Source organism: Stegodyphus dumicola, chromosome 1 (assembly GCF_044657685.1).
Source record: "Stegodyphus dumicola isolate Sdum_Otavi_A_Nest chromosome 1, ASM4465768v1".
Lineage (NCBI taxonomy): Eukaryota > Metazoa > Arthropoda > Arachnida > Araneae > Eresidae > Stegodyphus > Stegodyphus dumicola.
Genome location: NC_140768.1, coordinates 67214105 through 67227183, shown reverse-complemented (window position 1 = coordinate 67227183; position 13079 = coordinate 67214105). Strand labels below are relative to the sequence as shown.

General features: G+C 32.2%; 1 protein-coding gene across 4 annotated transcripts in view; it reads right to left on the bottom strand.

Annotated features, from left to right (window-relative positions):
* The window catches only part of LOC146999110 (astacin-like metalloprotease toxin 1), an 84654-nt gene extending 82691 nt beyond the window's left edge, over window positions 1–1963 (bottom strand). Inside the window, exon 1 of one of the 4 annotated variants that reach the window (XM_085816068.1) lies at window positions 1838–1963. Coding sequence is in view for 2 of the 4 variants with exons in the window: in XM_085816063.1 (XP_085672189.1) it covers window positions 1742–1805 (64 nt within the window). In the remaining 2 variants the exon portion in view is untranslated. Of the gene's footprint in view, window positions 1–1741 lie in introns of all 4 variants that reach the window. The other 3 variants (XM_085816067.1, XM_085816063.1, XM_085816053.1) reach the window with 3 other exon arrangements.
* Window positions 1964–13079: the final 11116 nt, after the last annotated feature.

Below are 13079 nucleotides of genomic sequence, written 5' to 3'. Positions count from 1 at the left end.
ATGAGTGAACTGTTAAGATATGAGAATAAATAAAATGAACTGAATAAAAATAAACTGAGATAATTAAGAATAAAAAATAATTTTTACATCTAATAAAATTTTTGTATGAAATATGAAATCTGTTTTTAACTCTTAATGAATTCATTTTTTTTGAAAGAACTAATGAATGTATAACTGTGCAGAAAAAATTTTATAAAGAGTATAATTTTATATTTATAATTTTATATTTATAATATAATTTTATATTTATAAATTTAATCTTATCATGTTAAAACCAATGTTAGGAAAAGATGCATTTTAATGTTTGGAAATTGCTTCTAACTATTATTGTTAACATTTTTTAAACTAAAGCTTTTAGAGGTGAAAACTAAAAGTTTCATTCAGTATACTTATTAGTACAATTAAGAATTCCTGATTTCGTTTATTTTAAGAAGCGAAATAATATTTTCAATTAATATTCTAATTTTAATTTTAATTTATTACATTAGCTGTGTTTATAATATTTTTGCAAATATGCAAGTAAATTTTTTAAATAAACAAGATACTTCGTGGTTTGCCTTTGTAATTACAAAATATGACAATATTTGTTTTAAAATGCAATTTGTAAGTGACGGAGTATGTTAATCTAACTTTTTAAAATTCTTTTTATAAAAAATTATCCGAATAAATTGTGATGTGTGTGTTCTTTGATGTGGAGATATGATCCCTTTATTGAGAGATCAGACTTTCGAATTCACTTAAATTTATTTATACGCTATCGGTTAAAAATTGTCATGTTCTGTAAAGAGACACACCAATACCTCCATTAATTATACTTTCGTTAAAAGTTTCTTTAAAATGTAGATTTATAGCAGAAGTGAAAATATAAAGTACGAAAAGGGAAATGCTATCCCCTATATCACCAGTTTTTCAAACCAAACAAAGATTTTAATTCTTTTATCTCATTTAAAAATCATAAATGCCCGGAGAGAAATTTCTTCGCCTTAAATATGAAAGGAAATATCCATCCATCGACTACATGAAGAATCCATCATATTAGGACAATAAATAAATATATATCATTATTATATCTTAATTATGAGTTTTGTGTAAGTAAAATGCATTTAAATTAGAACCTATTTGTGCATGGAAATAAGTTAAATAATTTACTGGAGGAACAAATATACAAATAAAATACATATTTTTAAAAGTATCTTAACAAAACACAAAAGATATATATACTTTATTTATTGCATAGTTCATATAGTTAGTTACCTAGAACTACATTTTTAAATCAATGTAAGACTCAAATAATCAGCGAGTTTTGTAAATTAATTGAAAACAAAAGCTAAGTTTCAACTTTCCCTAATTTTGGAAAATATGCTGTGTTGAAATAAATTTCTAAATGTTAATATATACATTTTCCAATTCATTTACAGTAAGGATACGAAATTTGTCTTCTTAAAGTTTTCTTTGGAGTAAATTACTGTTTATATTTTTATGATAAATACATTTTTGAAATAAAAATTTATTTCTTAAACGAAAATCTACATTCATGTTTTAAAATTATATTCTATGTTAAATAATCTTCACCAATATACAACATGAACCTTGAAATGGGCGTTCTTTGTAAAATTTTTCTTAATAATTATTTTTACTTTCAACTCATAAAATCTGATAGGACGTAATAAAAGAATCTATTTAAGAAGTTTCAAAGAACAAAGCGTCTATTTAATATTTTAATTCAAAAGACCAAACGTACCTTTATTACTTGAAATACATCCGACAATTGAACAAAAATATGTACAAAACTCAATCCATCCCATGTTTTGTCGAATACGTTTGCTGAACAACTCACCTTATTTGAACTTATTTAACATTGCACAGTTATGCACCTTGATCATGAAATCTCCTACTCGGATTTGATGAATTAAGAAGAACAGGTTTGTCATTTTACGCGTCAATAAGTTTTTATGTTTACCACCTAAGCATTTCCACAAAAGACTGAAAAAATTCGATTGTTTCGCTCCTTCAGTCATGCAGTAATTTTATCTGTCAACACATCCGTTCGTAGTTTAACAGTAGACTACGGTCAGTTGCATGTTTTGATATCCGCATTTTCTCGTAGCTACTGAAAGGTTTATTTACTCTTATTTCTTCATTTGCTATCAGTTTAGTAAAGATGTTAATTGAACATCTAAACATAAATATTCCCCTTTCTTTGTATTAGTATCTATATATTTTTACGCAATGGTAAAGGTCTTTCAAAAATACTTCATTCCATTTGTGCAGAATCTAGTATTAAATCGCCTATTTTATATTTTTTAAGAATTTACAATTAATAGTTCAGTTAACAGTCGAAGAGCTTACAATCTGAATTATTGAGACCTAACTAAATTCAAATGTGTATAGGGATTTTAAAATAAAATATAACTGTATTTTTAAACGACTCGAGCTCAAATTCTGTCGAGCGGACTGGCGCAGGTGAGGTTTTCGTATTTATCCGATGTGTAATGTGAATACGAACAAGTTTCCTTTAGAAAGCCCCCCCCCACACTGACATTCCTCTCCTTAGGTATATAGCTATCGAAAGCATTGCAGTAATAATCTAAAAAATGTAATCAAATCTTTTCCAAAAAATCATCTTAAAATTAGGAAAAAAGAAGCTTCGATAATATTCAAAATCCAATTTTATTTCCCTGAAAATAAATAAATAAAAAGTGAAAACACTTTTTATTTATTTAAATTATTAACAATTATGTAACAAAATAAGCTTTAACCTGTGCTTTACTTCCTCGAGCTTTGGGACTGATTTCTTGTAAATATTAAGTTAAATTTATTTCATTTTTCTCGAGAATCAGTACTGATTTTCTTGCAAATCATGCATTAAATTTAGTTCACTTATCTTCAGTACTTCACAATAAGATTCTCTAGCGCAATTGCTAAGCAATAAGTCGTTAAGTAATCTAAAGCGGAAAGGTTTCTAGTATTGTTTGGCTCATTGGATCCTTTCTGAAATCATTTTTGCGTTTTCTCAGCGTTCTCTACTCTTGTAACAGTTATACACTAGAAATCCTACGAATGAAATCTGTCGGCATTAATTGTTGTAAATATTTAAATATTTTTAATTGTATTGTTGTTGTATTATATATGATTTTACTTAACTTATTGCTTTTAGCAAGAAAATTTGAGTGTTTATTTTGTCTTAATCGAATTTGTGACCACACCGTTTACATTTAAATATTTATTCCTTACCCAGAGTTGTATATTTTTCATTTTTGAGTGCAATAACGTTTTAATGAAAATAACTCAAGTAGAAAGCGAGAAATGGACAAATGTGTTCCCGAAAGTTTTTGCGATATTATGCAATTTCTTTGTAAACTAGCTTACATTTTGTAAGATCTAGGAAACAGTTTCGAAGCTCTACGATCGAACCCAAAACGTTCTTATAGCTATCCATCTATAAGCATTTTACCTTTGTAACGTTCCTCACTGCGTAATTCTAAGTTACTGTTGGAAATCAAGAATCTTAGGAACTGATAAGCGAATAATCGCTTGAGTTCGTGTGACAGGAAACAACAAGATAGAAGAGTAAGATAACCCTTTATTATTCCAACTAAAGTTTAACAAAACTTCGTCTTGGAATGTACAATAAAGTCGACATTTAGGACACTAAGAATTAAACTAAACTAAACTAAATTAAACCAAGCTTGAACTTAAGAGACTAAGAATTAAACTAAACTAATCTTCACTAAAGAGATATAGCCGAAGCTATCAAAATTCTAACAGAGTTGGCCCCTTACCGTTGATAGACTGCGAAGCTATCAAGGGGCTAAAGTACGGCCGAGCGTGACAATAGCTTACGAGAGAGTAGCCTAAAAAGACGGATGTGTGCAGCCAGAGTACCTGGTATCTCTCTCACTAAGACCGAAGAACTTAAACAGTTAAATACCGCTTTTCAAATCAAATTTGGGAACTTTGTAGCAGCTGCATTGCTTGATACAGGTGCAAATTTAAGCTTGATACTGCCAGGCACATTGCAGGTAATAAAATCTATACAAAGATTAATTACTTAATTAGATCTACAAGAATACATCCGCTAAATAATGCTGCTATCCCATATTTATCTGCTGTAAACTTAAAATTTCGTTTAGGAAGTAAATGGCTTGCCAACCAATTTTTTGTTACACAACATAATTGGAATACAAATTATCAAATGATTTTGGGGGTATGATTTCATTCAGAAAATAAGATATTGATGCAAATAAAAATCAGTTAATTATTGATAACACCTATTTTGATCTCCTAGACAAAAGCAAAAACTGTACAAACAGTAATGTAGAAAAGGTAAATAAGAATAGTCAACCAGATGAATCAGGTATTGTTAGGGTAGTATTAAATACCAAAAGTTTTCCAAATACTGCAGAGATAGTAAAATTAAGCATTCCAGCTAATATGCAGAAAGAATAGCAAATAATGTTCTCACCAGATAGACGAAAAATGGGCAAAATAGGTATGACTGACTCAATTCATGAGATAAGTGAAATGCAATATATTTTTACCATAATTGAAAACAATTCAAATTCCACAGTAATTTTAAGAAAAAGTGAAGAGATTGGTAAGGTATATAAAGTAGAAGAAAAGCAATTTGAAAAGCCTAGAGAGCAACAAAATTTACAAATTAATCATATAACTTTAAAAGGAATTAAGCCCAGATGATTTCGACTTAAGTCATTTAGAAATAGAACAAAAAAATAAAATGATTGAAATATTCATGAAAAATTCAGCTGTGTTTTCAAAATCGTACACTACTCTGGGTGAGACTGATGCTGTAGTGCCACAATTTAATTTGTTACATAATTTTCCAATTCAGACCATACACTATTCCTCGCATTGCTAAAAAATATGCACAAGAGGAGATAGCCAAATTATTAGAAGCAGGTATTATTGAGCCATCTACATCGAGTTACAGCTTTCCAGTAATTTTTGTCAAAAAGAAATCACCATCTAATGCTGATCCTAGTAAATTAAAATTTAGAATGGCAGTAGATTATAGATTGCTAAATTGCATAACTGAATCATATCAAATCTGTTTACTTAAGATTTCAGATATTTTGCATAATATAGCAGGAAAAAGTTATTATTGTGTGCTAGATCTTAAGTCGGCAATTTTCAGATAAAATTAGATAAAAAAGATAAAGAAAAATTATCATTTTGTACAGAACTTGGAAATTTTCAACCAACTCGGTTGCTCTTTGGTGCAAAGAATTCAACTGCTTATTTCCATACTTTAATATCAAAGCGTTTAGGTGAATTGCAGGGTCCAAATTTACAATATTTTCTAGATGACATAATTAACTGTAGCAGCTACGAGTAACAGTATAAATGAGCTAGTAATTATTCTACAAAACGTGTTTGATATGTTAAAAAAATTTAGGTATGATAAATTATTTTCGACACCTAATTTTTAATTATGCATAAATTGTAAAGCCAAAAGTTAACAAGAAAGAATATACCATTTGTGTGGAATGAGAGATGCCAAAATGCTTTAGATAAAATACAAGAATTAATTTTAGAAAAACCCACAATAAAGAATATAGACAATGATAAACCTTTGTATTTAGTAACTGATCCTTCTAGATCAGCCATTTGTGGCATATTAATGCAAAAGAACGATAATAAGTTTTTCCCAGTACAATTTTAATCAAAAATTTTAACATCTGCTGAGGCTAGATATCCTTCACTCAGGAGTTATTATTGTGTGCTAGCTTTATGCAATCTTCAGATCAGTAAAACAATTTCACGAACATCCCTATGGGAAAAAATTTGTAATATTAACAGATACTAAACCTCTGACTTTCCATATTAATCTTGACAAGCAGCCAGATATTGTAGCACGCTGGTTGTTATATCTACAGGAATTTTAATACACGATGGAGCATATTCCTGGTTTCAAAAACCCAGCAGATTACTTGTCAAGAGTTTCAGATGATGTAGTAGTAAACAATGTAAATATATTTAGCATTAATGATAATTTGTCTATTCAAAACATAATTAGTAAACAGCAAAGTGATCCAGACATAAAAACAATTATAAAAAAATTGCTGGATAACCACGAAGAATGTGTAGAACAATATTTTATTGATAGTCACACAGAGGTATTAATGATAAAATTAAAACCTGTAAATGTTAGAAAGAAAGACAGAAGTATACAGAATAAAATCCCAATACCTAAGGCATTAGTAAAAGATGTATTGCAGACAGTTCATGAGCCTCACTTTAGCATTCAAAAGACATATGAGTTTGTGAAAGCAAAATACTATTGGAGAGGTATGTACAGTGATACGAAAAGTTTTATAGAAAATTGTTCAGATTGCTTACAAAATAAGACTAGACCACACAGCACTTTGCCACGTCTAATTCCGAAGAAAGATCTTGCTCCTGGAGAAATGATAACCATAGATATAGTTGGTAAATTACCAAGATCCATCGATAATAAGTTTTATGTACTCACTATTATTGATCATTATCCCAGATATTTGGAAACAGTTCCATTAAACAACTGCACGTCTCAGTCCATCATAAAATCTTTAAATGATTATTTTGCCAGATTTGGAATTCCTAAAATTTTGTTGTCAGACAACGGTTCTTATTTTCGTGCCACAGAATTTAATCAATTTTTAAAATCACTTAAAATAGAGCACAGAAAAAGTTCAATTTATTATCCACAGTCAAATGGGTTGATTGAAAGAGTACACAGGGTTATGAAGGAATCAGTTGCAGCAATATCAAACAAAATATTTGAATGGCCACAAAAAATACTGATATTTAAACTGTATTAGAATAATGCTAAACATTCTGTAACTCAATTTTCACCAGCAGAACTATTTTTTGGTTGAACGTTAAATACTCCCATAAATAGCAATAATTCTCTTAAATTAGCAGAAGATTTCTAGGAATATTCCAAAAGATTAAAGGAACAATTAAGTAGAGATAAAGAACAAGTAAAATTGAATCAGGATGAATACTTTAATTGTGCAAAAAAATATTTGAAAGGAAGAAAGATTCCAGAATTAAAATTAGGGGATAACGTTTTTATGCAAGAATTTACTGAAAGAAGGGTGTTACATCCAAAATACAAGGGACCATATGAGATTATTAAAAAGCTACGAAATGATAATTATATAATACAATTAGATAACAAAACTACTAAAGTTCACGTAAGCAAATTGCTTTTACATAAGCCTTCAAGAATAGATTTGACAGAAAATGAGGATTAGGAGGATAACACAATTGTAAATTGTATATCAGAAAATTAAAAAAAAAAAAAAATGTAAAGAAATTATGGTTATGATAAGCATATGTGCAAACTAGACAGTAAATGATGATTGTGTATGGTATGAGTTAATTTAGTGTAATAAAGCGCTAATTGCACATTTTTGGTAGAGTTGGCTGGTCCATCTATAAGAAGAATTGAGTTGTACTGTGCACGGTCTAATTAACTGTACTAGGTAACAAATTTTAAAACAAAATGTGTTGTAAATCTCCTTGTTGAATCAAAGTTAAGGCATTTAATTTAGTAGTTGATCGAATACTATGTAGCTTGTAAAAATATCATGACATATTGGTATATAAAATGTATATGATCAAATGGTAAAATAAGCTATGTAATGAAAAAGGGAATGTGATCCTAGAATGTAAAGAATTAGGTAATGTAAACAATAGTTAAAAGGTGTACCATCAAAATTGATAATGCAAATGTCATTAGTTTAAGTGATTAATTGAATATTTAATCATATGTGAATTGTAAATTATGTGTATGAAGTGCAAAATTTTATTGTCTGGAATCACATCTGTAACGGTCTATTAGGTAGAGTAACAATGCATGAGTACTTCCGAAAGTAATACAGATGTAGGAATTTAAAGTATGTGTATTATGAAATGTTCAAAGTGCAGTGATTTTTCAAGTAATGTGAAATATGTGTGTATAGTGTGAAAAGAAGCAGAACTAAAGGTTGCGATTTTTTAGATAAAAATGCTCAGTGTTAAAATCCATCTGCCACGATACCGTTCTAAAATATCTCAAGTAGATTATCTATAGGTATTCGACTCCAGAATGTGCCCACCAGGCCCACCAGCGGCCGAGCGGTAAAGACGCTGAACACTGGTAGTTCGGTCCGAGGTTCGAATCCCGCGAACGGGCTGGCTGCATGGGCGTTTTCGTGGTTTTCCCCATGTGTAACGTGTATACGAGCCAGTTTCCCTTAGAAAGTCCTCCACGAAAGGCATCCCTCCCCTTAGGCAGATAGCCCTAGTGCGCTTTGCCATAATTAAATACACCAAATAAAAATAAATACACCAGAATGTGCATTACCAGCGATGTGAGACCACGTGATTATTTAAAGTGTGTTAAAGAATGTGAAAGTGAAAAAAAAAAGATCTTGCACATGTACAACAATATTATGGGAACTGCACGAAATTAATATGAGAAAATTGTGATTGCTTATATTGTTCAATGACACAGAATTGTAATTTATCTCCATTTCGGTATTAGACTACTATTCCATTTTAATTTATCACGCTGTGTGTTCTGAGTTATGATATTTTGATATTTTATGTGTGTGTGAGGTAAATGTTTCATATTTAATCCAGAAAATGTGTTTGATAAAATAAATGTGAGATTAGAAAAAGAAATTTGACTTTGCAAGTCTCATGCATGTGGGTTATTGGGTAAGTCAAATATTTAATTATTCTTGTCACTAGGGTATAATTTGCAATGTACTACCACTAAGAATTCAGGCCAGTAAATATTGGGCACATGTAAATTTAATTAAGTATTTCTAGAAAGAGATTTGGTTAGATTGTCACCTTACAACGCATCCTAGTAGTGCACACCACCACACTCATTATGTATTCAGACTGATTCCAAAACTACGTTCTGGCTGGCCGGAAGTGGTAAGTTGAAGTTAAGAATCGATAGGAAGGGAAATTTAACTCAAAATTTAACTGTTAATAAAATTAAAGTAATCCTTACACCTTGTATTACAAAATATTTGAAAGCGTAATTAAAAAAAAAAAAGAATCACAGAACATCCAGAAAAATAGAATCTTATTTACAAAAACTAATTCAGCTTTCGTAAAGGTTACTGTAAATACCATAAAATTTTGAATCTTACTGAAGGACGCTGTAGTGCTGTAAGACGCTGTAGTTTTGAATCTTCAGAACTCCACACTAAATTTACAACATTTTGTTAACATTATCTACCACTGATATTTGATTTGGAATTTCAAGTTAAATGCAAACAAATGTATTGCTTTATTCTTAGAAGATATCGTAAAAACCGATTGATTGAATCTATTACAATAAATGGAATATTTTTCCAATTGTTCAATAAATATTTATTCTAATGTCCATATAAATATTTAGGGCTATATTTAATGAAAATAGTACATTTAAAGAACAAGTAATTTATGCTGTCAATAAAGCCAATGTCGCCTTAATGGCTTAATGTTACTTAATTGGCTTAATGTTAATGTTATGGCTTAATGTTAATGTTACTTTCTTATCGGAGGAAAATCCAAACTGCACTCTCATGTCGAACGAAATCCTTACCTGACTTTTATCCGACCTTACAAAAGCGTTAAAAAGAGAGCGCAGGATACAAACGCATGATCATTCAAGTTGAGATAAACTCCTGGAGAAAATTTTGTACGGAAATTCAGGACATATATGGATCAATAATAACCAATAAACTATACAAAGCAGCGCAGATTCGTTTCGTTTCCTCAATAATTTCTAACCATAACAACGCAGGAGATATCTTGAATAAAATATTCGACACGTTTTTTACTCAAAAAAAATGCAATACGCCATTGAAGCAATAAATAACACAATTAAAAAAAATCAGTAGCTTCAGATCACTTCGAGTTTACTAATGCGAAATCCAAGATGGGCTTCGCTTTCTTCCTAAAACAAATGCACCAGGCAGATTGCATAAGCTATTAAATAGTTAAAGTGATCATCTGAAGCAAAATTAACCCCTTCCGCATATACTCTTTCAACAAACTTCTTGATACTGGTACATTTCCAAGGGCTTTCAAAATAGGCCAAGTCTTACTCTACTTAAAAGAGCATTAGAATTCAGCCAACGGAAATTACTACAGAGGGCTTATTTTGAGAATTACTCAAAATATTGAAAAATATCGATGACCAAGCTTAAATATCACTTGCATCAGAAGATTTATCTTCGCCCTCGTCACTCCGGATCTAGAACAAGAAAATTAATTACTCATACATCAGTTGACATATGGGACGAAATTTTAGACACGTTCAACTTCAATAAAATGCTTACAACTTGCCTACAGTATACTCGAAAAGTCGCCTACATAGATGATGCAGTCTTCATTGTAAGAGGGAAAACTGGAGATGAATTACCGGAAAACTTTACATAAGACTGCAAACAATTCTACTGTCATTATAATATTCTAAAATTGCAAATTTGTAAATAGAAGTCGAAGTCTTCTTAATCCCGAAAATAGAACTCTTACTGACGAATCGATCATATAGTTTAGCGCTAAATGTTAAAAGATTGAATCAGTAGCACAACTAAAATATCTAGGCTTAATTTTTGGTGAAAACTTAGTATGGATCCTGCACATCATGGGTGTCAAAGCCGTAAAACCATTATTGATAATCAAATTCATTTAGGAAGATACAAATGGGGCTGAACCCCAACATTCAAAAGTTTCTGCACTGACTACCAATAAGTATTTGGACACCTGTGATAGAAAAGAAAAACTAACTTTATTCAAAATCAATAGTTGGTAGAGCCTCCACGAGAGGTAATTACAGCGTGGACTCTCCAGGGCATACTTTCCACAAGTCTGTACGACAGCTAGTGGTATTTTGTTGGAGAAGACATAGAAATTCCTTCCCCGATTTTGCACGGGTATTGCACCCCTGAATTCGGCGATGCAACTCCTCCCAGAGGTTCTCGATAGGGTTCAGGTCTGGACTCTGGGCAGGCCAGTCCATTCGATGAACTCCATTGGCACCATACCAAGCCTTGGTTAACGTCGAAACATGACAACTGGCATTGTCGTCCTGAAAGTAACAGGGGTCCATCCCGTAAAACTTCACAACGTAGGAAGCAGATTGTCATCCAAAATAGTGCAGTAGGCATCGGAGTTGAGCTTACCATGAATGGGGACCAAGGGTCCCAGCCAATACCAGGAGAAACACCCCCAGACCATAATTCCACCTCCGCCAAACTTTACTGTTGGTACAATGCATTCTGGCAGGGAGACGTTCTCCAGGTAGACGCCAGACCCAGACCCTGCTATCCGAACGGTAAATGTTGAACCTTGATTCGTCACTCCAAAGAACCCGTTTCCACTGATCTACGGTCCAATTTCGATGTGCTTTGCACCCCATTATCCGAGCAGCGCGGTTGGACTTTGTGATCAAAGGCTTATGGGCAGCAGCACGACCATGAAAACCAAGCAGATGTGCTTCCTTACGGATGGTATTCATTGAACCAATACTCCCAGATGCCTGTTGAAACTCCTCGCGGATGAGGGCCATCGGTTGGATGCGGTTCTTCCGAATTTCTCTGGACAGCACTCGTCAGTCTCTATCTCCCAGTTTCGTTGGTCTGCCGACTAGGAGCACATTCCGACAATCACCGCTCACCTTCCACTTCTTAATCACATAGGCCACTGTCGATTTTGGGTACTTCAGCTCGCTAGATATGTCCCTTAAAGATCGGCCACATTTGTGATACCCGATAATTATACCTTTCTCGAAATCAGAGAACTCCGAACTGCGAGGTATTTTGCATGCGACTAAAGCCGATGCTGTTTCCTACACGATATATACCGGCGAAGCCCGTGACGTACCTTAGGACCGCAGATATCTTCATTTGCATAGGTGTCCAAATACTTATTGGTAGTCAGTGTATATTCTATATTTGAGAAAAAAGTCATAATTTATAGTGCGGTAGCATGGGCTCATACCTCGCAAAGACGTAAAACCAAATATCTGTCCAGCATACAGAGAATCTTTTAACTTAATATCATTAAGGTCTACTGCACAGCTTCTACAAATGCATTTATAGAAATGCAGCCAGTGTCCTTGCAGGGCTTTTATCTTTGCAAATAAAAATTGAAGAAGAAGCAATCTTTCAGTTTATAAGGTATTTTCTCCGTCCTTTCTGCATGCCTTTTGGTGTAATGGTAGCACACTCGGCGCGTACGTTTATTCGAAAGGTCCAGGTTCGAGTCCTGACGAGAGCAATTCTCATTTGTTATGTCTCCAGCATAAAAATAACCTGATGATTTTACAAACTAGTCAGAGAACTACAAAATCCAGTAACCATAGATGATTAAAGTATTTCACCCAGATAATTATTAAAAGCAAGCTCTACATCTGCATATACATCCATCACAAAAGACATAGGAACCAAAATCAAATACAACACTATATATCACACTCCAGTTCCCGTATTAGAAATTTATACAGATGTTCAAAAGTTGGAAGCGCTTTTGCAGTACTACGTCATGAACTGATAGAACATCAGTGAAAGGTTATCTACACTACAACAGTAGCCTCTTTCAAGGAGACACAATAGGTCATACAATACATATCTTTCAATTTTATAGTGTCAAAATAAAGACTTATAATCTCTCTTCATTGCATTCATTTTAATTTAGGCATGCATTTTAATTTTAAATACTTCAATAAATTTTAAATCCACAATAAACTTCTGCAATCGCTGATACCTTACAAAGCGATTTCAAAAAATCTAAAAATCACAATAGCGTGTTGGAATGGATTAAAGCACGTATTGGCGACCGCTGCAATGAAATGGCAGATCATCTTGCGGAATATCTTATAAGGGGAAAACCCTCCTATCAGACAGATCTTATGACCTACATCACACCTCAAGAAAAGCCTAAATTTAAAAGCAATAACCAAATGACAAAAAGAGTGAGACCTTCGTTACACAAGATGAAAAACATATTATCACACTATACATGTAGACATACATCGAAATATTAATAACCCACAGCTAGCAAGATACATTTTGGGCAATACTGAT